Source organism: Anoplophora glabripennis, unplaced genomic scaffold, assembly GCF_000390285.2.
Source record: "Anoplophora glabripennis isolate ALB-LARVAE unplaced genomic scaffold, Agla_2.0 scaffold124, whole genome shotgun sequence".
Lineage (NCBI taxonomy): Eukaryota > Metazoa > Arthropoda > Insecta > Coleoptera > Cerambycidae > Anoplophora > Anoplophora glabripennis.
Window position 1 is genome coordinate 799,500 of NW_019416267.1, and position 26,999 is coordinate 826,498.

A 26,999-nucleotide genomic window follows, 5' to 3' on the forward strand; every position below is an offset into this window, starting at 1 on the left:
TTTGACTGAATTAATTATTTACAATTAATTTTAGTAAAAATTACCTATGTGGTAATTGATTTTCAATACCCTGTTATTTTGGCATGTTTCGACCGGTAGACACGTCAATGTCGGAGGAATTTCTGTCGGACATATTGAAATCGGCATTTGCAACAAAATTTCCAGTTACTTCACCTAAAAATAAAAGATGTGGTCTTGAGTTCTCAAGAGCCCGGGAAATTGCCATGTTCTTGGACTTTTCCGAATGGAAAAGCGGAGGAATCGAGAAAAGTCGCAGAGGAAAAGTGTGGTAGACTCGTCAAAACGAAGCTCCTCGGGAGTTATAAAGTATGTGGTAATCAACTTTCCAGAGGGGGCCTACTGTGGACTATAATTATTATTATTATTGACTATTCAGATTATGTAACGTCTTCAATGTAGCCATCATTGTCTATCGTACAGATTTTTATGACTTACTTTGTCACTCTCACGTAAAGGCAGATGGACTATGTGGATTTTAAGATAATAAAACTATAAAGATATTTTTCTGAACAAGTACCGCTGTCATCGCACTCCGAAGACAAATTGTTTATCCTTCTTTTGCATATGCCTATGTATATAAGCTTATCTCCTCGCTTATCTCTCCCCTGTTCCTGCTTTTTGAGGTGGGAGGCATTTCATATTTTCAACATTAACGACGGTATAGATTATAGATTATTCGTGTTCGCTTTGTCCTAACGATTGTTTGCCATTTTGTACGTTTTTTTGTCAAATTCGAAAGAAATGCTCAAGAAATAAGATTGCGGTGCTTCAAAACACGTCTATGACGTCGTAACAGGTAACGAATCATGGCTCTATGCGTATGAGCCCCAAAATAAACAGCCGTCGACTGTATGGGTCCTTCATGATAATCCAAATCCAAGAAAATATGTTCGCACACGAACACTTCTAAGCAAATGGTCTCGTTTTTTCGGAAAAACCGGACATGTCGTAAGGTCAATTCTGATTGGTACACAACCATTTGTTCGCCAGAAGTCTTCGGAAAAATAAGAGGAAACCAACCGCCGAAGACATCATTTTCCACCAGGACAATGTGAGCTGTCACTCATGGGTTCAAATATGGGACTTAAAGTTGAATTGTTGAGTCGTCCGCCGTATGGGACTGATTTGGCACCCAATGACTTTTTTATTTCCGTACATTAAAAATACCCCCAAGGGTTCCCCATTTTTCCAACTTAAGGCATTATCAAAAAGTAATTAACGAACATAATTAGCCAACCTCAAGCTTATAAATAGGTAGGTAATACATTTCAGCAGAAACATTTGCTTGTTAAAATTAGCGTATTTCTAAGAATGCACATTTTATTCAACCATCAACATAAGATGTAAATAAATAAATTCACGTTTTAAAAACAGTAGCTAGCAGTAATCAATATTTTTAAAGAATAAATATAAGCATACACCTCGTATACAGCAAGGTCTCCAACTGCTATTTACTTTGCAAGTTTCAACGCTAATCAAATTTATTTCAATGTGTTACGTGTTGGTCTGTTGTATCATAATTATTTTTAGGAATGCTTCAACTAGGTACGGACTGGATAATATTCTTTGACAGTAGCAATTTACTGCAATCAAGTTTAGTTGTAAATAAGAAATAATAAAAATAGTAACTTACGGGGTTTATATACAGGGTGAACCGTATTGATTGGTACTGCATGGTAGATACAGGCTAAACAATGATACATAGATACAAAAAAATTATGTTGGTAATATACAACTTTTTTATTCATTTATTATTACTCTATCTCATGCTGAAGTAATGGCAGTCAAACTTCTTACACCCTGTAGAGCAGGAAAACAGTCCCCATTGAAATAATTATTTTATTTTCTAAGTACTAGACATATCTACAGAGTGTTTCTTATATCCATGTAACCTTTATTATTTTACGAGTAGATCAAGATCTTGAACCAGGAGTCTAAAGCTACTGGTTTTCAAGAGACAGGGTGTGAACATTTAAAAGGTGCATGAGCCATGTCAATTTTTTTCACAAGTAACTCTGACAATATTTTACGTAGATTTTATTGAACTTTCAACCAAGTGTTTTAAAATTGGTAACACAAAAGGTGTGATAGGTAAAAAAATTATTTAAAAAAATTTCAGTTTTCCATTTTAAAAAATTGAGGACGTTTTCTTATTTTTAAAGTAGCAGTGAATCTTAGTTATTTTGTAAAATAAGGAAAGTGCTTTGAAAACAACATTTTTAGGGATATTGCATTTAGGTATAGAACAGCAAATATTTAATGTAACAAACTTTTAAAATCAATTAGACAATAGTTTAACAGATTTGTTTCCCTCGTATTAGTTAGTAGCAGATTCCTGTAACTAGTTAAGTTATCAAAGAGTTGTTTTCAAGGCACTATTCGCACATATAAAACAAGTAAGAGTCAGTTGCTTTTTTTCGACATCAAACAAGAGCACTCTTATGAAAAAAATAAAGTGTTCCAAATTTGAAAAAAATCGCTGAAGCATTAAAAAATTTAAAAGCAAGATACGAAATAAAAAATTAACTTTGAGGTTATACATCTCCGTAAATATCGAGTTTTCGAAAAAAAAAACGATATATAAACCTGTCACTATTTTTTCCAGTAGTAGCATCACCCGAATTTTTTCCGCGGATTTTCCGGACACTTTGTGTGTATATATGTGTATACTCGTATAAATAAGTAAATGTTTTCCTTACAATCAATTTAATCGTTGAATATAAACATTTCTCAGTCCGTTCAAACTATTTTTGACTGAATCATTTTCGTCAGTTCTAACACTTTATACACAAAATTCATTCAGATTCGTGGGGTAATGCGTCAGCAGAGGAAAAATAAAATAATACAGAGGCACATGAAATGTATTTTTTACGACATTCATCCACAGGAACAATGTGAAAAACTTTCGTCGGCAATTGATTCATTAAAGATTCGATTTCAACGATGTAGGGCACTAACTCGTGCACTAATAACTGTATTTTAGGTCAAGATTTTTCAAATCAAAGATAAAGAAGAATGTATAACTTTTGTGTCTTAAAAAATCGAAAAATAGTATGTATGTATTTATTTTTTTTATTTCGCACTGAATTTCGTTAAAAAATCAAACAACAATACTTTCAGAAACCAATCTTTAGTTGATTTTAAGTTTAAAGTTTAAATGTTCACATAAATATAAATCCGTGACAGTTCTATTTAATACATAAATTAACAATTTTTTGTGTTTCCTAAAATAATAGTTACTTAATTGAAATTTGGCAAGGACTGTCATAGATCTTCAAATGCCACATTTTGAAAAAATATTACATATTTTAACTATACGAGTAATTTTGTAAGAATTATTCAAGAACAAAAGGATAAGACAGAATTTTTATCAATTTGGTAACTCTAGTTGCTCAGTTGATATTAGATTAATTAATTTTAATTAAATAATTCTTATCATTCAGGGAATACAAAAAAAATCATCTAATTCTGCTCAAATTGTAACACACTGTATCTACAAATCAGAACAATTGCGAAAGATTGAAGAGGTCAAGGTCAAAATTTGTTTCCACACATTTCGACACCAAATTTGCTCTAATCAAATAATTTATAAAAATGTTGCAAGGATGTTCTGGCTTTTAGTGGACCACATTATATTTGAGTTTCGAATTTTTATTTCCGTCCGAATTTGAGTCAGTTATCGACTAAAATCGACAAACACTTGAATCTAAGTAATAATAAAAACGTTTAGAATGAATCTTAAATTTAAACGCTCATTTAAAACACAACTTTATACAGTATGTTAAGTAAAACATGGCAGCAAATTGAAACGGCTTTACTGAAAACACTTTTTTTAGTAATTTCAAAAGAGCTGATCAGATCTAATTCGGTACCAATCTTTAGGTTGCAATAATCTCGTGGAGAAAAAATTTTCTCCTCATTCACAGTAGCAAGAGACAGTTGTTTTTTTTTATAAAAACAAAATGCAACCGCTGAAAATGCAAAACATACGTAATTGTCTATTTCAGTATATGTATGTATAAATAAAAACGGAGATCATGAATTTGAATGTTTTTTCAATCACTAACAACTATTCAAATCAGTTTGAAATGTCGAAAATCGCTATCTAGAGGATTGTCTTGATGTTAAGATTAAAACACGAAACTGATCCACGTATTTTTACATCGGTTATTAACTGATTCTGATTGAAAATGTGTTTTTTTGAAAAATTTCACTACCTATAGTAGGACCGTATTCGACGCAAAGTAGAGCAAAAAATTGTGGGTCATTTATCAAAGGAAAATCGAGTCATCATTTTTAGGACGTGTAAGATGAACCATTTCAAATTTAAAATGAAATTAAATGTAAAATCTGAAATACCGCTACATATACATTGTGTTCTGGTAGTAGATGTAGTCGCCCAAGTGCATCGCGTGTAAGAAATGGTCGGTTATACGTCAAATACCTGGCGAGCTTGGTCGTAAATAAGAGACCACCTCCCAAAAACAAGTAAACAAGAGAGGCGCGTACAGGGGTAAAATGTAGTACATATGTGGAATTTAAAAAACAAATTGGATTTATCTATAATAAATTACATTTAAAATAAATAGTTTATGAGGATAAAGGGATTTTTGTAGGAACAGGAGTGCCAAATGTAACTGATCCCTTCATCCCTTCATAATGCATAAAGAAATTATTCAGTTTCTAAACCCCTTAAAATCGCACTGCACTGGATCCCTTGACAGGCATATGATTCTATTATAGTGGTACATTTTTTTAAATCCTTTTCCTCTAATATCTATTCACCATAGATTTGAATTACCTAAGTAAATAATGGTATAATTCACTTGCTTATGTAACTAGCATGATTAAAATTCTGAAATCGTACATGATCTACTGAGAGCAGAACTAATGTATGTCCAAAATTTAAAAAAATTGCTTTCTGTGACTGAGAAACAAACCCCAAATTTTAAAATTTTGGTCATAGACTAATTCTGTTCTAAAGAGACTGGATGTCCGTAGATGTTCGGGACAAATTTTTACCATTCGTTAAATTAAAAAAATCTATGTACAAGCCAAGCCGGCGGACTTGCATGAGTGTGTGTAGCAGGCTTTAGTAGAAAAGTTTTATGGTTGCAAGGGTTGCACGGTAAGTATCTTACCTTCTTTGACGCTCTGTACGTAGACGGGGTTGTCTCCAGAAACCTTCATCCCGTACCCCTTCTCGTCCCTATTGACGACTACCACCACGTAGTTCGGCTGGCTCTGGTTGTGATCCATCAGCGAGGCCGGCCGCCCCCCGGCGCCAGTTGGCGTGCAAGGCCCCGGAGACGGCCGCCTCATGGATCCGTTCATGCAGTTCGGGGATGCAGAACCGCTGAAACAATTTACAATAAATTACAATATACTCGTAGTATCCATGTAATTATAACAATAATGGTTAAGACAAAGATGAAATAATTTAAAGTGATCATATTGTGGGAGACAACTACTCTGCGAACTAAAGTCCCAAACAACAATCGTCAGTAAAACCACCAGACATATACTGGGTGTTCAATTTATTACTTATGGTGATTCTACAGGAGATCTTAGATCTTTATGAAATATTGCTGATGTAATCAACGTTACTCGGGGCTTTACCTAGTTCGCAAAGTAGGGCAAAACTGATTTTTTCCTAAATTTTGTCCAAATATATCATTCTCTTAGTATTTTGAGGCGCTGAACACGATGCCATTAGCAAAATGTACCCATGACCTCGATATTTCTCAGAGAATCCACTATTTGTGTGAAAAGTGGTCCAAATATGGGTCAAAACAAATTTTTTCCTAAATTTTGTCCGAATATATTCATTTTCGTAGTATTGTAATCAGTTTTCAACCAACTAGTAGATTTTCTGAGAAATATAGAGGTTTTTGGGTAAATTTTACTTACGGCGTCGTATTCAGCGCCTCAAAAAAATGCGAAAATTTGGGCAAAATTTAGGAAAAAATCAGTTTCGACCCATATTCGAGCTTTTTCAACCAAAAATTCACTTTTCTCCGAAATTTATCGGCAAGTCATGAATTTTTACTACAGAATCCTGTTCAGTGCAACGAATTCTTTCGGAAATGATATGTGGGTCTCGTGGGTTTGGAAGTGGCTTTGAAATATTGCAATGTATCTATACGTTTCCAAAAACTCTCTGAACTGTTCATAGTATGTCTGAAGTAATTGAAATAGGTAATGTAAAATATTTAAAAATAATGACTATTTCGTGCTCACAGAAAACATTGCGTAATTTTGAACAAAGAAGCATTTCCGATTGTAACTTTTGCACAAGAAAGCTCATCTTCGATTTAAGATTATTCTACTGCTTCTAGTTTTCAAAGTATAATACCCTCAATTATAATTTTAGTGAATTAGCTGAAGAAAATGTTTAATATTAATACATACTCTTCAACATTACGATGTCAAGTGTATGTAATTATACCAATTATTAGAGAGATTTAAACCTTTTAATTGAGAATCCTGTTAATCAACATTAGCAAACACAAATGAATCATACAAATAACATAGGTATTACCCTGAAGTGGTTCTAAAATTCTATTCTATTGCTTATAACATTATACGTTGCCAACAAAGTTGCTACTAACAAATTGAGAACAAACTACTTAAGGTGATTATTGAAAAAAATCAGGAAATATTAGTAATAAAACTATAATCTATTCCACAAATTAATAACTTTAATATTTTAAAATTATAATTATATCATTATTTATTTTATTAAGCTTTCCTCGAGGCTTTCCTAAACAAGTAACAAATTCTTATTACGGTCCTGATCTCCGCTTCTCTACTCAAGGACACCGAAAGAAGCTGAAAACAGATTAAACGGCCGACAACGGAGCCAGTTTGCTGATTTCCATATGCTATGCTTTAACGTAGCCTAGTTTAACTAAAAAAAAAATATCTCCTCAATTTGCGAAAGTAACTGTTAGAATAGGTACCTTAATAAAAATTCAAGTGTTCAAAATGAGATACTTAAATATTGCCTGTTCCATTTGAAAGATCATAGAAAATGTTATTTACTATTCCTAAAGCTGACATGTCTATATAAAACTCTCTGTAAAAAGTATAGTCTTTCCGATCTCAATTGAAGACCAAAGAGCTAGGCAGTATGTACCAGATTCGGTCGCTGACGCAGCAACTCGGCATTGAAATACGTATTTGAAAAACTTGTTCCCATATTTATTTAGCCATACCCTTATACAGTTCTGGTCGAACTAAATGTGGAGGTGGTAGAAATATTTACGACCAGTTGAAGAATGCGCGCGGTCAAACGCTGCATAAACACAGCCGCACTGGGCGACTGGGCCATAAATTTCAGTTGTTGACAAATTCCCTAGCAGTGCAGTGCAGCAATGCGGAATTATTTATTGTTGACTATTTATATTTAATAACTTTTCTAACCTAAGGTAACAACTTTTCCTCATCCTTTGCTGGCAAGGATATGTTCATACCTTCCCGTTGGTTCTTGGCGAGCAGAAATTTTCTACACATTAAGTAGGTATATACAAATTATTATAATTTTTTACCTTTAGCAGAAAACTTTTTTAAAGACGCATATAAAACTCATTATTAAATTTTATTGCTAGGCGTTTTTATATATGTTCAACTGACTTCGGAAAGACTATAACAAATATTTTAGAAATTTGAAGTGACAACCTAGGTATGTCTCTCACTATTAAATATTTTGTTCCTAACTTTTAGGAGTTGAAAACTACTTATTACATATTATAACAGACTATATTTTACGCAAAATTTTAAGAATGTTCTAAATAATTTGATAATGCCGCAACAATATATCGTTTTTATACCACATGAACAATTTTACGACGAATTCAAATAAGTAGATATGTGGTACTAAGGACTCATATTCCCGAGCATGTTCCATTTAAAAAAGGCTAACTTTTTTATCTCTACGCTTTGATAAATTAACCTGCATATTTCAAAATAATTTAAAAGCATGATCCTTTAAAAATATTTACACATCCTACGGATGATGGAAGCTAAGGTACAGGACCCTGTATATATTTTTTATAATTAACGTAATTTCACTACAAAAAAATGTAATTATCACCTGCAACAACTCTTAATTAAAAAAATATACAAAAAAGTATCAATTTTCAATTTTTTTTTAATTGTATAAACTTAAAATTTAGAAATTTTTTTATAAAAAATTAAGTACTTAACGTGACATTTCACAACCTCAGGACACCAATCCCAAAATATAAATTTCTAATCTAATCAAAGTGATGAAAAGGCTGATAGTAAATTTAATTTGAAGAAAAAACGTTAATATGAATAGATCCAGAAAAAACGTTAACAGATATAGACAAAAAGATGTAGGTATGACGTTAAAATTCACAATTTAAAACGATTTTTGGGCAGTTTTCAACTAAAATCTATGATGTTCGTACTATAATTTCAACATAACGCTACAGCATTGTGGTGTACAAGATCCAGGCATTACTTCACCTGATTTCGGGCTGTTAGTATTAGGAGGTATTCCTAGGCATTGCACAGGTAATGCAATGTACTGCGCAGGCATTACAAAGCACTTCACATGTATTGCAAAGCATTGCACATGTACTGCAAGGCATTGCACATGTACTGTAAAGTCTTGCTCATCTACTGCAAAGCATTGCACATATATTGCAAGGCACTTCACATATATTGCAAAGCATTGCACATGTAGTACAAGGCATTGCACATGGATTGTGTAATATTACACATATCGTCCCTCTTATCACGTAGGGGCGTATAACCCAAGAAATGGATATACACATACGCCTCTACGTGATAATAGGGACGATATACTACAGGGCATTTCACAGGTAATGCAAGGCATCGTGAGCGAATTAATACGGCATTACAATAAGTGGAATGTGCTTATACCAGTAGTAGTACATATTAAAGGCATTATTCAGAAATTTAAGGGCATTAGATACAAAATGAGCTTCGGTGTACCAAATTTGGACCAGTAGTTTACCGAATAACCCATGACGTACTTATTTACTTTTATGAAAATAATCATTTAGTTAAATTAATGGACGCCATACGAAATTGTTCCTTTTTATACAAAAAAAACTCTAGAGAAGTGGGTTAAGAAAAATCGAAGTGTTCGCAAAATTACCTAAGTATCCGAGAAAATTAATACCAACCTATTTGTTTCCAAATTTACGACTACAGCGGTAGATACAAAACAGTTAATTTCAAAGCATTGTTCGAGAAAAAAACAAAAAATAAAGTGATATTTTAATTCGCTTTGGCAGCAATCTTTTAATTAGATATATGTATTTCAATTTATCCAGTCATTTATACATATGCCTTTGTTTACGTAAAAACTTACGTAGCACTTTTGATTATTTAACACTGGTAATAAAAAAAGGTTAGTGTATCTTCATACATAGAATTTAGCTTGTTATTTAATTTTATGAGAGATATTTATGTAATATTGTGTAGAATTTGAGTAATATTTTAGTATTACAACAATCATTTATGTCATAGGTTAAGGTATATAAAATAATACGCACATTCATCTGGAGCTATCTCTGCTCTTTACCTCGTTTCTTTTATTTTTGAGTAATACTTTAGTTGTTATTTATTAAATAAGTGTTTTGTCGTATAAATCGAGGTAAAAGTTTTGGCAAGCGTTTTCCCTCTCGGTTTTATCTGTTATCAGTACATTTAATTTTCTAAATTAAGATTAATAATTAAGTAATCCAATACAAACACTTTAAATGTAATACAGTTATATATTTGCGTGTAAATTTACTGATATCATAGAAGAGTAGCAAAATGTATCGCTTAATTTGGAACACATACCGAGATAAAAAGTAAATACTTATCTCGGTAAATATGTACATCGAGATGTACATATGTACACTTAATTTTTGCTTTTGATATTTAATCTTTATTTCAAATTTGTACGTAGATATTTTAGAGTAAGTACTTCGCTGTATAACATTAATTTTCGTGTAAATTTCAATTTATACGTAAAATAGGTAGATCCCAAATTTGTTATAAATTTACCAACTTGTTCTCACATTCGAGCTATGTGAACCTGTCCCCGACTTTTTTAAATTATTTTTTTTGCAATTCTCAAATTATGGTAGGTACACATCTTAGAGAATCAATAAATTTTGTGTTTTTCAAAAAATATTTTCGATTTCACTCAGGAAAAATAATGTGTTTTTACCTCGGTTTTTACCATCTTTCGACGACTTGCGAGATAGAAATGTTATCGCATCCAATTTGAACCATCCATTTTGAAATAATATAAATAAACTTAAATGAGATGAAAAAAAGAAAAGGAAGAATCCAATTAATTACGTCGGGTAAGTAATACTGCAACACACAACTAAAGAACACAAGACAGACTACTACCATCAGATTTGCTCGATTGTGGAGGTTACGTGGAACGTCGGTCAATTAGAAAAGCGCTTCACACCTGTACCGAGTCCGAAGCATTCTGTTCGTGCACGTGCACAAGATGCACAGGGTCGGCTTATATTTATGGTTAATTTTCTTAATTAATTTTCTCGAAAACAGAAGATTTAGGCTATCAATTGCTTAATAAATGGAGGGCTCAGAAGCCAATCAATGTTAAGTCACTTTTCAAATTGAGTTACGTATTGAACGTTTTTTCTTAAATAATTACACAGCCCCACAAAAAAAATTATCGAATCNCCAACTTGTTCTCACATTCGAGCTATGTGAACCTGTCCCCGACTTTTTTAAATTATTTTTTTTGCAATTCTCAAATTATGGTAGGTACACATCTTAGAGAATCAATAAATTTTGATCGGTACAGCGTTACAAAGTCAGCACATGCAGTTAAATTTTATTTGATTTATTTAACAATACAAATATGACAGATTGTAGCAATAAGGGATTATTAAAAGGAAAAAAATAAGAAAACAAGTAGGTATTATTAATGAAAAAAATTACTTTTAGTTTGAACAAGTCAATTTAAATTGAGAATAAATAGGTAGGTAAGTATGTAGGTCTCGATGTAGGTACATGTTATTTATTTATAACGATTTAATTAATAGATTAATCTATATACAGCTTTTATCATTATTTATTAATTTAATAAATCCTGGAATCTCAACCACTTGACAATATACAGTGTGACCCATTTCAAATAGAAACACCTTTGGAAAAACGGTATTTATTGACCGATTTTAATTCGGTTTTTCTTTTGAAAAGATACGGCTTAAAAATTCTATTACCGCACATACTTAACATTTAATTTTAACAATTTATTTACAATTATCAAAACCTACTTTTTATTTTTTTTCCGCTGTCAAATACGACAAATATTGGTTAGCGTTTTTTCTTTTATTTAAAATATGAGTAGTGTCATCACTGGATTATGTACCCCTTCAATGTGGTTTCTACCAAATTTCTACATAAAAATATTCATTTTTCATTGAAAAGTTAATGTTAAAAGTAGGTTTTGTTATTTTCTTTTTCCCGAGAATAAATAGCTGTAAACGAGGGGTAAATCGCGGGGGAATTCTGGTGTACACGGAAGAGGAATTCATGGAGAAGTCAGAGAAGCTCATGAGGAATTTAGAGGAAGTCGGAGGAATTCAAGGGGAATTTGAAGGAAGTCCCGAAAATTCACGGAGAATTCAGAGGAATACACAGGGAATTCAGAGGAATTCACAGGAAATTCAGAGGAATTCACAGGGAATTCAGAGGAATTCACAGGAAATTCAGAGGAATTCCCAGGGAGTTCAGAGGAATTCACAGGGAATTCAGAGGAAGCCAGAGAAATTCATGGGGGAAGTCTAAGGAAGTCGGAGGAATTCAAGGAGAATTCACATAGAAGTTTGGGGAAATACCTAAAAGGCTGACCTTGAAGCTAATCCGAAATATTTTAACAGTGTGTCTTCCGCGACATAAGGAATAACAGGAATTACAAGTGGGTGCAAAAGAAATAGGCAAAGCTTTTGATGTATACAAGTATTTATTTTCTAGATTATTATTCTTTTCTTTCTTTAATACATGCATATCTACATACTCTATTCTTATAAAACCAAGTGAATAGGAAATGTTAAAAAAATAAACTAATAAATTTAAATATAAAGAAAATGACCAGCAAAAAGTACTGGTGCAAGATATCAAAAAAGTAAAGAGACAAAAAAGTTGTATTTTTTATCGCATAATTATAAAAACATATGACACCTAAGGAAAAGCAGCGACGTCTCATATGTTTACTTATTAATATCAACGGAGTGAGTCCCCGGACGCCGCTGGAATAGATAAAATTAATCAAATTACGTCAGAAGACGTCTACCGTTTTTATAAACAAACATACCAAATTTCAAAAAAATCGGAAATAGGGTTCTCCAGATATTAGTAAAAACCTTGTATTTTCTCTAAATTTCAACACCCTGTATCTCCGAAGCATTTTCGGATATAAATTTATAGGAACTTTCTTTCTTATTTTTTTGGTCAAGGAAACTCCCCCTGAATGTTTTCGTAATATTAATGGGACACCCTGTATAGCAGATTTTGGTAAAACCTCAGGATTTCTGCAGTGGTTTCAGCAGCGACTGACAGCAATTTCTTGCGATTACGGCGATTGCTGCTAGGATTACGGCGAATTCACGATTTTAGTAGATGATTTCATAGACTGTCATGAAATTTCCGTGGATTTGTTCTCGTACATGTACTGCCGGAGTGAAATTTTTAAGCTCTTTTTTTCGAAAAAAGAAACGAATTAAATCGGCCGATAAATAGGTAGGCACCAATTTGACAAAGGTGTTTCCATCTGAAAAGGGCCACACTGTATATCTAATCAAAGTATATAGGTATTATATTTAAAGTAAAATAATTTCCTTAATAATACTTATCAAAACAGATAAAAACTGAGGTAAAACACAAGCATGAGCAAAGAAATTATAATGCCTTTTGTTTTACATTTTGTATTTTTTTAAATCAAGAAATATTTAATCCGAAAAAAGTTTTACAAGAACGAATTTGCGATCATTTTTTGTTAAATTTCTATGGGTAATTAAAATTGAAAAGTCAGTCAGTAATTTAAATACCCATATTTTAGTCAGTTGTAAGTATGCAGCATATTTAAAATTGTTTAGGTAGGTAGGTAATTTATACAATGTATTATAATGACATAAATTACCACTATTTATGTATGCTGCGCCAAGAATAACTAGAGTAATACTGTTAGTGGTACATTTAACAATGGTCCTTGAGAAATTAAAAATTTGTGATGGTAAGGTAGTAACTTAAAAAAAACATTCAGCTAAAGGTCAAGAGGGGCACATTTGTTTATGTAGCTACCTACCTGATGATGATATCACGGGTATAAATTAATTCTAAACAACCTCCAATATACTTATAAAATTTACATGTTGATAAAACTATGTGGAGAACAGACTCGGCAATTTATAACTGTATTGAAGATATACCTAGGTAGGCAAAGACCAGCTACTCTTGTGAACACATACTATATTCTTTTAAATAAAGCAACGCCTACTTTTATAAACAAAGTCAAAGTCACGGAAAGATATTTTACTGGGGCAAGTAGGTAAATATTGGAAGAGGCCATTCAAGAACACTGGAATTTGTAAATTAACCACATCGAAAAAATGTCCCAAATAATTTTTATTTTAAAACAAATGGAAGTTAGTACATAATTCTAAACAATACCGTAACAAGATTCTATTCGCGACATACGGTTGACTATTATGACAAACTGATGTAAAGCGGCAGGTAGATCACGATTAGAATGACGTAAGTGTTAACTAGCCTAGCCGCCCTTCGATTGTTATTCCTGTTTATTCATTTATTTCCAAGAAATACGTAATCTGTCACAGACAAAGACTCACCTTTCCGTTAATGTAGAGTTCGTATTATCCATTACGATCTAAAATAATCCAATATTTACACCACACAATTGTAAATAAATGTCCACGGCAGCACACATTTCTATTGATTGCACTAAATAACATTACTGCGTCGGGGCGAGTGAGAATTTTAAATAATAAACGCACATATCACTAACACTTAGTGTCAATTTAAAAACGTTTTATTAAATAAAACACTGGTTTCGTATCGAATTTGTCGCTTAGAAATTCCGAGACCAACAAGTGTCAGCCATTTTGAGATTCTCAACTCGAAAAACTGAGCATGCGCACTTCAATGATCTTAATAAATAGTTCGTGTCCTTTCGTTCGATTCATTAGGAACTGAAGAGGAAAAATGTTTGCGAATAGATCAGGGGTCAGCGTCAGCAACTCAATTGTCAATTGATCACAAGGGTTGGTCAGGGCAGGGTAGATCTTCTCAGATACCGTTACCCTACCTTCCTGTTTTAATATTGACCCCAGTAATAAGATAAATAAAATTTTTATGCTCACAATTTAAACGAAATCGCCAAAGCTAATTCAGGGGCGGCCTTGAAATCTAGTCTAGGTTTTTGTGGCCTGGATTTACTCGATTTAGCCTACCTTGAATATGTAGAGGTAAATCACAAATTAAAAAAAATATTATATACCTAGGACGCAAAATTACATAAGAGTGAGATAGGTATTTAAAAATTAGCCAACGTAGTAATATGTAATGATTCGGAAAATGTGAAATAAATGAATTAATTCATTTGTCGGCCTCTAGGAGCTAAAAAGAGTTTGTGAATACCTATATACAGGGTCGGAAAGTCGTCATGGTTCATCAGCCGTTACGTGAGAGCGATAAAGAAAGTCATAGAAATCCGTGCGATAGAGAAAGATGGCTATAATGAAGGCGTCTAATAGGCATCGCCCATTTCGCCCTTCCACAAATAAGATCCACTTCTTATTGAAAAGTTTGAAAGTACTCGGAAAGGCGAGTATTTAAAAAACCTGATGATCCGCCCATTATTTTCGGAGTTATAGCCCGTTAAAGTTAACCCTTATTTACAGCAAAACTATAAGGGCTGTTTTTTTAACCAATAGGTTTGTTACTCCGAGTACTTTCCAGATATAAATTTTCAAAATTTGCAATCACGCAAAGATATTCAAGACCGCGTGAAATCAATGAGGTATCAGTGGTGGGGGGAGCAAACACACAGCTACTCCGATCTGAATTCTCGAGTTCAAAACTGCGACGCTCGGAAAAATTTCACTTATCTCAGCTTCTAATGGACCAATTTCGATGATTTTTTTTTAAATCGATGTCTCGCAACTAAAAAATTCAATTATCATATTTTCAACTACATTTTATTATTAATTATTGGACTTTTGACATGCCGATAAACAGTTACTTTAAAAAATGATTAATTTATTATGTTTATTTATTTACTATGTTAATTTTCACGACCAAAATTTTTGCATGTTGCACCATGTTGTTGGTATTAATTAAGTATCCAAAAGATTCTTATACTTTTTTTATAAATAAAAAATAAATTTTAGATAAATATTTTAAAAGTAAACGAAAAAATTAAAATTATAATTATTCACAATTTATGTGAGTAATAATTTTTGAAAGACATTTAGAAATTTATCGTACAACTAAAAATTAATACCAATTTTCAGTTGTTTATTTAAATAATTATTGTTTAAACAATTTTATAATATTTAAACAAACTTACTAGTATTACCAAAAATTTGAAAAAAACATTAAATTATTGCAATTGTTTATAAGCGTGAAAATTGCGAAAATGTTTAAACAATCACCACGGCTCACCTAATCGTCCGATTTGAATTTTTCAAAAAGCATTTTAAAGCTTGAGAGCTCTTCTTTTTGTGGTGAAATTTTCAAGTATTCAAAGGCTTTAGATTTTTAGAAATTTGATTTTGAAAATTTTTTAATTTAAAAAAAATAAAAAAAATTAAACAATTATTATGTAAAAACTATCGAACCGAATTGGATGAAATTTGGTGTGATGATTCTATGCACTAAGAAGTTTAATTGGGAAAAGTATGAAGATCCTAGGTATTATTCAAGTGTCTGAAAAAAATTGACAAATAAACTAGCATTTTTTGCAATTTTTTAAATGATTTTTCCGATTTTTGCAACAACTATAATTATTGTTTCGAATTGCAACTAACTCTAACTTGTTCAAAATTTAATTACAAAACTTTTTTCCTCTTCCATTTTTGTCTAAAATGAATAGTTGCTAAGTTGTCGACGAGAAATACAAGAAAAAAATGATTTTTTTTTTATTTTTTTATACTTCTTTGTAATAACAATTAAGCCCACGTTTTTTTATTTGCATAGAAAAATTATCATTTCTGATGTTATTTAGAAGCCGTTAAAGCAAAAATCTCCGATCATATGCGTTTTACCCAAGTACACCCTTTGTAAGACAGATACCGCCTGGACTAATAGGAAAGATTATAGGTTTTTAAAAGCATTAAGTCGACACACTACTACTTCGTTATTATTGAAAGTACCAAAATTAGTTTAATTACTAAAAATGTTGTTATTTTTCTGCTCATTGATCGGAATATGAGCCAAGGTATCTTCAAATAGCTCCAGAAGAATTAGTGCATGGGATTCACATCTGGTTATCTAAGAGGTTATGACATCTGTCCATCTCTTCCAATCCACCCCTTGGATTTTTTTCATTCAAGAAATTCATTATTTGCGTATTCTATAAATGAAGGTCGGTCGAACAGTATGCACTTAATTTTTATTTAGATGTAACTTGCTGATTTGGACTGGATGATGTGTATTATAACCTCCTAGATCGCCAGATCTCTATCAGCTATGAATATATTTTTTGGAACCATATGAAAGAACAAAATTATAGCAAACCTAGTGTCATTCAAGTACTGGAGACGAAAATGTGCCACAGAGTATCGAGAGTGCAACTTAAAAAAAATCTGGACTACTGATAAAACAAAATTAGTTCCGCTCTTTATTAATTCTACCGAGTATTACGTGCTTGAAGGAAACAGCCATTTTAATCATCCAAATCATACAACCCACCTTTCACTTGCAACAAAATGAAACGCTGGTAAGTTAATTTTAATATATTTTTTAAAACTGTCATATTATTTTATAAATTCTTAGTGGCGCTACTGATTTCGCACGCAAATGACATACTGTACTTATTTTTTATTACATTTACAACAGTTTAGATTATCTATATAGTAACAAATTGCTGCTTTTGTGGTAGGTGCGCGTTCTGTGATCGACTATTGGCGTGGAACGCGCTATCTCCTGGTCCCCGATGGCATAAACATTCCTCAAACTGTGGATAATTGATAAGAATAATACTTCGGAATTAATTACACCTCAATTAGTTAAATTAATATCCAATTATTATAAGCAGATGTCCTGCGCATACAAAATATTGACCAATTATTGTAATTGTTTCGTTGTTTATATACTGAATTGTTTTGTACACCTACGTCTATAAGTATATTATGGTGAATCATGTAGTAATCACAGTTATTTTTATATAAATAACTTTTACCATGACATAATCACCGTTTAAATGCACTGTATTCAAGGAATATTTATTCAAAATGTTCAAGACACTAATAAGACTTATCATTGAATTGATCTTAAAAAATATAGGAGAAACAAAAATGTTTTTTGGATTAGATCTCTGAAATTTTTGAAAGTCTTCGTTAATCCATGATACATTGACACTACTTCTAATTCCTCAGTTTTCTTTTCTCTTTAGATTTCACTGCCATTAATCTGAAGAATGAAATAAGATAATATCAAAGCCTTCCAAAATGCGGCCTTATAATTTTTTAGAGCTTATTTAATCAATTTATAATGCTCAAATTGATAGTCATGTAGGTAAGTATTAAATTGTGTCAAATTTAACAAAATTATATCTTTTCGATTGTATTTTTTTCAATAAGTATTTGTGATACTGATGCATACATATCTAAAGATGTTGGCATTATAGATACAATAAAAACATGAATTTGGTATTAAGGGTGAAAATTAGCCTACATTTTAATAGAAGCAAAATGACTCCTAAATCCCTTAAACCCCTTTCCAGAACGTTGTCCTTTCCTCCTAAATCTTTCAAATTTACATGGTAAATTTGAAAATGTCTTTTAAATAATTATTCCAGAAGTTCAAAATTAATTTATAAATTTAATAAAGATGTTTAAAGCCACAGGAGTTTTTGCAACAACTACACTGTAAACAAAATTCACTCAAATTTCACTCGATTTTACTCAATAATGTATCAGTTTCTGTCCATACCCGATTGAGAAAAATTTTCACTCTATTAGTATGAGTACAACTGAGTGAAACTATTGCATCAGGAATGAGTGAGTTTTACTCAAATACTCAAATCCGAGATACTGCTAACTATCAATTAAGCGACTTTTGACTCTATTCTGAGTATATAAAACCAATATAGAGTTGACTTTTTGTCTAATATGATTTAAATGTAACTATTATAGAGTCGTTTTACTCAAACTTGATTTTTAATTAACTAAATATTGGATTGCAAAAATAAATCATTCATAAATGATTAATTCGAATATTAGTTTTGAAATTAATTCACTTCGTGGGGACTTCTCCTGTCCTCGCTGAGACCCGCCAGCTGAGATCCGCCGCCGCAGGCTAAGGACTGCTCTCCTAGTGATCACGCTTTTCTGGAGTATCTAACGGACCCCTATCAACTGTGGTCGAGATTACAGAAACAATATGTAAGTGGTGTCATCTTTACGGCACCATTCAAATTATTCGAAATTAATATATATTTAAATTCACTCAGTAATGAGGACATTTACTCTGATTTAGGTTCATGTGCACCAAATACGAGTTTACGTGAAGAATTTTTTGAAGGAGTACCTATATTTGAGTGAAAGTACTCAGTTTTTAGTTTAAATATAATCACAAATGAGTAAAATGATAAAAATGCCCAATATTGAGTGAAAATGTACTCAATAATTTCACTCAGTGGATTTACTCCGAACCTATATTGCTTTTACTCACACCGATTTTTTTACAGTGTAAGCAATATTTCCAATGCCTAACTTATATAGACAATTTTGCAGTTAAAAAAAATATTTTTTCCATTTCAGCATGTATTGTTTAGGATAAGAACTGATTAAAAGTCTCAGAACATCGTCGATGTCAGTTAATTTATTTTATATTTCATTCCTTCGTTATTTTATTGGAAAATCAAACCATTCAATTCATTAAGACCATTCCAGATGTTCGGTCACTCGCCAAACATGTGTCAAATAAATAGCAGATTACCAATTACACATGCCAACTGCTTATTTGAAGTATTGAATAGAGAACCACCTACATATATCTTTGGCGAATATTTGGCAAATGAAGTCATGGTTTTACATATATCGATATGCATCATTCACACGATACGGCATTTGTTTACGTTTGACAAATATGTGTACTCTGGGAAATCTACAAACAATTTCGCATTCTTAACTATGAACCAGCTTTAAATTATTTTTATTTTCAGTTGTCCTCATTTAACAATAAATATTAAAAAAAAATGCGATTATGAATCGTAGCAAAATTTATTATTTTTAAGTAATATTTCTGAGAAAATTAAAAAATGTTACTTTTAAACTTCTGATGGTTATATTTTTGAAATCGCATTTGTAAAAAAGAATTACTTTTTTGTTTTTGGTGAAATAAGCAGTTTAGAATTATTATTGATTTATTCAGTTGTGTTAAGTTTGTTATAAATATATAAAGAAAATAATCACTTGGAAATAACTTATTCTTCGCATAAAAGAAATCTTTTTTTAGTTTAAAAATAAATATGAAACATAAAACAATGTTTCGTGTAAATGAGCTAACTAGAAAATAACTATATTTATAGACGTTTCTCCTTTGAAATTAAATATCCTTGTAGATTTATATTTATTTATGCATTTAACAAAAAAAGTCTAATTTATAGTTAAGTAAAATATATTTGAATTGTGTTGTCTGTATTTAAAATTTATGTAATTTCCATTTTCGATTACCGAACCTTATGAATGTTAAGTTATTATATTATTTATTCTGTATAGATAAATAAATGTGTACACATTAATTTTCAGAAACACGTCATTTTGAATTTTAGAAATTAATAATTTTTGATTTGTTATAAATTTAAATATTTGTAATTTAATACATTCATTAGTTCAAGAAAATTATTTCAAATTTAATGCTAGAACTTGATTAATAACTTATTCTCTGTTTGGAAAACATAAACATAATTTGCTATAGTTATGCAAAGAACACGCTTTTATCTTTGTCAAACAGCTGGTTTCAATGATAAGAATTTTTTTCACATTTTGAAATAATTATCCTAAATCTACAAATGTATTTATTGGTATTCCCAATTTTCTAAAACATTTCCATAATAATCTTGTTTATAAATAAAATTAGGTACTTTTGATCCCAGAAGGACTAGAGCTACAACATGATTACTAAGAAAAAAAATAAGGTGTTGCCAAATACAAAAATCAGTCCAATGTTGGTACAAAGAAGGGATCTATTATGCCTAGCTAAATCTTGGAACTATCAGCAACGATTAGTGTACAAATATGAAGAAATAGATAATTAGTAGAAGATGAGGAAATATTTATTAGTGGAAATGTTAGTTAATAAAAGATATAAGTAAAGTAACCGATCGTGGAATACCAATTTGTTTTTATTGAAAAAAAAAAACATAGACAGTGGCATTAATATCTAAATTTTTAAATATAGTTGGGGCAAAAGGCTACAAGACAATAAAATACATATAATATTAATCAAAATGATAAATTAAAAATAGACCAAACGTCGTAAATATGAATTACACAAAAAAAACACACGAGAATCTAAGAGAAGATATTTTGGCTCATACTTTGGCACAGTATTTTACAAATGGTTAGATGTATTTAAATGCTTAGGTATAAAGTGTTATTTGTATTTGTTTCCTGAAAATATAAAATTAGTGCAGCTGTTTCCACAATCGGATGTTGGGCAGCATCTTCTGTCATACGGGCAGTCGAAGCTACTACGGCACCTTAAAGGACTCCTGCAGTATGCTCTAGCTTCAGGACTCGATGGCGTAGGACATCCAGATGGATTTATGTCTACAAAAAATTTAGATTCGTGAAAGGTGTGATTTATTTCTATACGATAAAGAAATCAAAGTTTATTAAACACTAACGAACTAAAGAATAAATAAAAATCTATTATGAAAAAACATTACTGTAATATATTTAAATATTTTTATAGAACACATCAAATCAATGAGCTAGATGCGATTATCTTACTCTTTTTTATATATAGTTAGAAATACGTCTATATCCTGTATATAATCCCTTACCAGGTATGTAATAACTGGTAAAAGATTAAAGGAAGAGATGGAAATGTCTTATAAAATTTAGGAATAAATCATCAGAATATTCCGATTCAGACAAACGCTAACGGTCAGTGCACTGATCTCCTAAATTCTCATCAGGTTTTTTGAGTTGATCCTTTCGAGTTCTTCCAAAGCTTCTTTAATTGGTACTCACTAGTATGTCGTCCAGATAAAGCCTTCATCGTTTTTGACATGGTGTTGATGTGTTATATCTTCCCTTTAATTTCATGTGATACATACTGAATGATCCAATTGCAGTCACTGTCGATTGCGGTGGTGGTTTTTCTTTTGTGAACCTTTGAAACGCAATAAAGTTCGGGTGTCTTTGAGTCCCTTGGAATAAAATCTTTGTGTCGTTCCTTGGGAATATCAGGAATTGCAGAGACTACTTACTACCTTCTGTACTTCCTTGATCGGATTATTTTCGGTCTTATATACCGGGTCTTGTAATAGATCCTCCAGTTGTTCGATATATTCTGTTGTGTCCAAAATAACGGTTGCGTTTCATTTGTCATCAGGATGTATAGTGATATCTTCATTTTCTCACGGCTGCCTAATGATTTGGACTTATTTTCTAGTTAGATTTAGTTTCCGAGGTTTGATAGTTCGTTGTACATGTGGTCCCTTACGGCACCTTCTCACTACGCGAGATTCGGCCAGCAAATCGCCCATAGATCAGCTTGACAGGTGGCAAGACGACACTTTGAGTTCAAGCTAGAGAAAATAGTAGTTGTTGAGTGCAGGCCTGAGATAGAACAATTCATGGTTTTGGTTTAAGACCCCATAAAGAAGTAGGTAATAGAAATTCAGAAAAATCGTGATAATGTCAACTCAGAGACCATTATGTCTACTAATTTGACGACATATATGTAAAAACCAATCATCCCATGAGCTGGAACGCCATACACACGACAATTAAAAATACCGGTCAGGCGACTTAATCCCTAGGCTCAGAATTTTTTCTAAAGAAGAAAGCCGTATGCCTTTCGAATTCTAAGCAGATGAAGAGGGAACCAGCCCGGAAATTGTTTAGTATACTGAAATATGTTGTTATACATATTATATATACAACAATGTACAGTTCAAGATTGCAAATAGCAACATTACGATAAACTTCATTTGTTAGCTCAGCTGATTCTGTGTGTGTGAAAATATACAATGGTCTGTCCGCCGTCTCTGTTCATCTGCAATTTAAAGTAATGCACTCAGCGTGCTGGTGGCAAGTTAAAATACTAAATATTATTTAGAGCCAGCTCCAGAAGTTGCAGTTATTCACCAAACGTTCATTAAACATAAATAGCGTCAAGTTGTACCATATATACCATGAAAAGAAATATCAAATATCCCTAAAAGTTATGCACCTGATGTGTATACCAATAATTGTCCGCATGTCAATTGGCAACTGCTTGCTTGAACTGTGGATAGTTTGTACANAATTAAAAATACCGGTCAGGCGACTTAATCCCTAGACTCAGAGTTTCTTCTAAAGAAGAAAGCGGTATGTCTCTAAGCAGATGAAAAGGGCACCAGCCCGGAAATCGTTTAGTATACTGAAATATGTTGTTATACATATTATTTATACAACAATGTACAGTTCAGGATTGCAAATAGCAACATTATATTACGGTAAACTTCATTTGTTAGCTCAGCTGATTCTGTGAGTGTGAAAATATACAATGGTCTGTCCGCCGTCTCGGATCGTCTGCAATTTAAAGTAATGCACTCAGCGCGCTGATGGCAAATCTAAATACTAAATAGTAGCATTAGAGCCAGCTCCAGAAGATGCAGTTATTCACCAAACGTTCATTAAACATAAATAGCGTCAAGTTGTACCATATATACCATGAAAAGAAATATCAAATATCCCTAAAAGTTATGCACCTGATGTGTATACCAATAATTGTCCGCATGTCAATTGGCAACTGCTTGCTTGAACTGTGGATAGTTTGTACATTTTGGCAGATCCATTTTCTTTGATGACTTTTTGTTAACAGCTGCCTGAGCGAACCATGACATTGCTTAACTTGAATAGTTCAAACGGTATAACGTTTGTATAGCTTTGAGGATTATTTGGCAAGTGAAGTAAGGGTTTCGAATATCTCGTTATGCATCATGCACACGATGTAGCATTTCATTTACGTTTAGCAAATATGTTCCTTCCGGCAAATTTGCAAACATTTTCTCAGTCTCGACCAATCAGTTATCGGTATCGCATTTGTTTATATTTGTCAAATATTTGGCAAGTGATCGCATCATCTGATGGAGTCAGAATAATTAGTATCCATTTNTAAACTTCATTTGTTAGCTCAGCTGATTCTGTGTGTGTGAAAATATACAATGGTCTGTCCGCCGTCTCTGTTCATCTGCAATTTAAAGTAATGCACTCAGCGTGCTGGTGGCAAGTTAAAATACTAAATATTATTTAGAGCCAGCTCCAGAAGTTGCAGTTATTCACCAAACGTTCATTAAACATAAATAGCGTCAAGTTGTACCATATATACCATGTAAAGAAATATCAAATATCCCTAAAAGTTATGCACATGATGTGTATACCAATAATTGTCCGCATGGCAATTGGCAACTGCTTGCTTGAACTGTTGATAGTTTGTACATTCTGGCAGATCGGTTTTCTTTGATGGATTTTTCTTAACAGCTGCCTGAGCGAACAATGAAATTGCTAATTCACTTGAATAGTTCAAACGGTATAACGTTTGTATAGCTTCGACGATTATTTGTCAAGTGAAGAAGAAAGGGTTTAGAATATCTCGTTATGCATCATTCACACGAGGTAGCATTTCATTTAGGTTTGGCAAATATGTTCCTTCCGGCAAATTTGCAAACATTTTCTCAGTCTCGGCAAATCAGTTATCGGTATCGCATTTGTTTATATTTGCCAAATAGGTATTTGGCAAGTGATCGCATCATCTGATGGAGTCAGAATAATTAGTATCCATTTTTCGTGCGTGTCTTTATTTATTTTATAACTTTTATTTAATTTAAAAAAATATGTCCTAAAAAGTAGATTTTCGAAATAAGATAAAAGTTGTTGCTCTTGATAAGATAATGCTTGATTCAAATGTTGGCAGTTACTTCTAGGGTACTTTGTATACCTATAGAATTAATAAAAGGAATTAATAATATAGAAATGGTCAGAAAAATAAATATTGATTTAAAATTAATAGGCTGGCAATTGAATCTTCAAATAAATTGTATTTGATATAGGAGGATACATTTTATATATGTTTGAACTGTTTTTCTATAAAAGATAAAAATTAACAAGAAAGTAGGAGTAGAAACAGTCTGTATTTGGAAATTTCATTCGATAATTAGTGGTCTAATTAATTCTATACGATGTTTAATAATGTAAAGTGGGTTTTCCAAATGTTTTAAATATTTCTCGATAGCAATGCAATGCGCTTTCTTGGCATAGTTCTTGAATAATGATTACATATTTTAAAAAGTAATTATTTTGTTTTACTCCTTGTATAAATGATTAAATTGATTAATGATTAAATGATTAATGTTAACTTACTACTACTGCCCAGAGCTCATAAACTGAGAATCTTGTACGATTTCGATCAAGGGTTATTAGCCAAAAGGTAAATTTTCTATGTGAGAAAGAATTGTATGCAGATAAAGTAAGTTTTGCCCATAATTTAAAACAGAGGATCAGACAGGATTGATTCAAACCAAATGTGGCAGAAAATTCAGAACGCATTGATGTAATTTCATAATGCAAAAATTATTCAAAGAACGAAATTTTTAATTTACACCAAAACAAAAAACACAGTGCCACATTTGATATACCCGATGAACACTGAATATTAATAAAATAATAGATAATATATACTTACAGTCACAGCATCGTTTGTAATATCTACAACAGTAGTTATTCACCACATCCCCACACGCTTTACAAATCATGTCGATTTCATTATTTTGGGAAATTACCAATCCACTTAGGAGTAAAGTATACAAGAAAGAAAACAATGCATGCATCTTTTATTTACTATTTACACACGTATTGTCTCTACATCAATATATCCATGAATGTTGATTAACTATTAAGGTTGTGACATCATTGTGGTCTGTCTTCGGCATATTTAATTTATACCCCCAGTCCATGGTTACCTTCGTTTAATTTCGTATTCTCCATGTGTATCTTTTGTCTACACTTTAATGTTAAGTGATTTAGTGTTATAAAGATTAACATATCATATGACAGTGAATTTGAAGAAATGTTATTGGAAAATTACTACAGGAAAGACAACAACAGCACCTACCAAATTAACTTTCCAGAGAAGAGATTAAAGATAATTTAAAGATTAAAAAAAAATAATTTATTTTAATTTACTTAATACATTTAAAATAGAGTAAAAGATAACATAACTATAATTATCAATAATGGTGAAACCCAAATCGGCCTTTCAAGTGGACTCTATATTTCACCAAGATCTGATGCAATTAATTTTTGTCGAGGGTAAGAAGGAAAGAGGAAAAGAAAATACTTTCGATAATACCATTATTTTCACTAGCAGTGTAAATCACAGAATATTATTAATTTTGTAAAATGTCATATATTGGACGTATTCAAATAAATAATAAAATGAGAATGATCATCAGTTCGATGCCACCTAAATGATATTTTGCGAGACTTATTGCCTCACAAACTTTATGTATCATTAATTTGAGTGAGTGATTTGAGCCACGTTAATTTGACAATAATTTCTCGAATCTGGATTTTCACGATGCAATTTGAACTGTTGTAGAACGTATGTGTCCTCACATGGTCAGAATTACCCCCAAATGATACATGTACCATCCCTAATAAGTTCACTATTCATCACAATAGCCATAACACATAAACTGTACAATAATAACACAAAACATCAGACCAGGTGGTTGCGAAGGCGTGGCAACTCTATCATCATTCCAAAAGTAATAGAACTACTCTAAAAACTTTACTGGAAGACCACACCTACTACCACACTGACATATTTAGCACTCTGAAAAATTTACCTGTACCAAATTCCAATGCAATAAGGCAAAAATTGTATATAAAAAACTCATCTTTGATAATCTGTATTTGAAAAAGTCCACAGGAAAAAATAATTTTATTTTTTTATACACATATAAATTTCCAAACTGATCAAGTAATGGCATACACAAAGCTAAGAAGACCCCACGATATACCTGGAATTCATAAAATATGGCTAAATGGTGACGAAACACCTAAAGAATGGAGGACTTATATCCACTATTCATAAGAAGGGTAAGTAGAACGACCCAAAAAACTTCCATGGTATTGCTGTCATGCCGACAATAGGGAAGATCTACTACAGATTAATTAAAAACCTGGTGGAAAATAACGTTGAAGGCAAACAACCGGACGAACAAGCAGAATTTCGGGCAGCCAGATCCACAGTAGACAACGTTTTTACTGTTAAAATAGCACTAGAAAAGCGGAGCCAAACAGAGAAAAGCATATAGCTCTCATAGACCTGGAAAAAGCGCCTGCCACAATTAGAATCGGCACATCGGTAACTGAGTTTTCTATCACAACAAAGGGCCTAAGACAGGAATGTCTAAACTCTATTTGGACCAAGCTCTAAAAGGGTGGCCGCGTAAGTGGAAAAACATGGGTGACGACATCATTTAT

General features: G+C 32.0%; 2 protein-coding genes across 3 annotated transcripts in view; both read right to left on the reverse strand.

The window, feature by feature from the left end:
• LOC108904775 (rho guanine nucleotide exchange factor 12) overlaps positions 1 to 14,202 on the reverse strand; it is a 194,936-nt gene extending 180,734 nt beyond the window's left edge. For both annotated transcript variants that reach the window (XM_018707450.1, XM_018707449.1), the window contains exons 1-2: positions 13,902 to 14,202; positions 5,163 to 5,377 (exon numbers count right to left, since the gene is read on the reverse strand). In XM_018707450.1, coding sequence (XP_018562966.1) covers positions 5,163 to 5,377; positions 13,902 to 13,933 — 247 coding nt within the window. In that variant the 5' untranslated portion in view covers positions 13,934 to 14,202. The remainder of the gene's footprint in view (positions 1 to 5,162; positions 5,378 to 13,901) is intronic.
• A 6,525-nt stretch (positions 14,203 to 20,727) lies between these two features.
• Positions 20,728 to 25,402, reverse strand: LOC108904774. The gene is made up of 2 exons (XM_018707448.1): positions 25,195 to 25,402; positions 20,728 to 21,068 (listed from the first exon to the last, which is right to left on the reverse strand). The coding sequence occupies exons 1-2, from the start codon at positions 25,337 to 25,339 to the stop codon at positions 20,893 to 20,895; spliced, it is 321 nt and encodes a 106-aa protein (XP_018562964.1). The 5' UTR covers positions 25,340 to 25,402; the 3' UTR covers positions 20,728 to 20,892.
• Between the last annotated feature and the right edge of the window lie 1,597 nt (positions 25,403 to 26,999).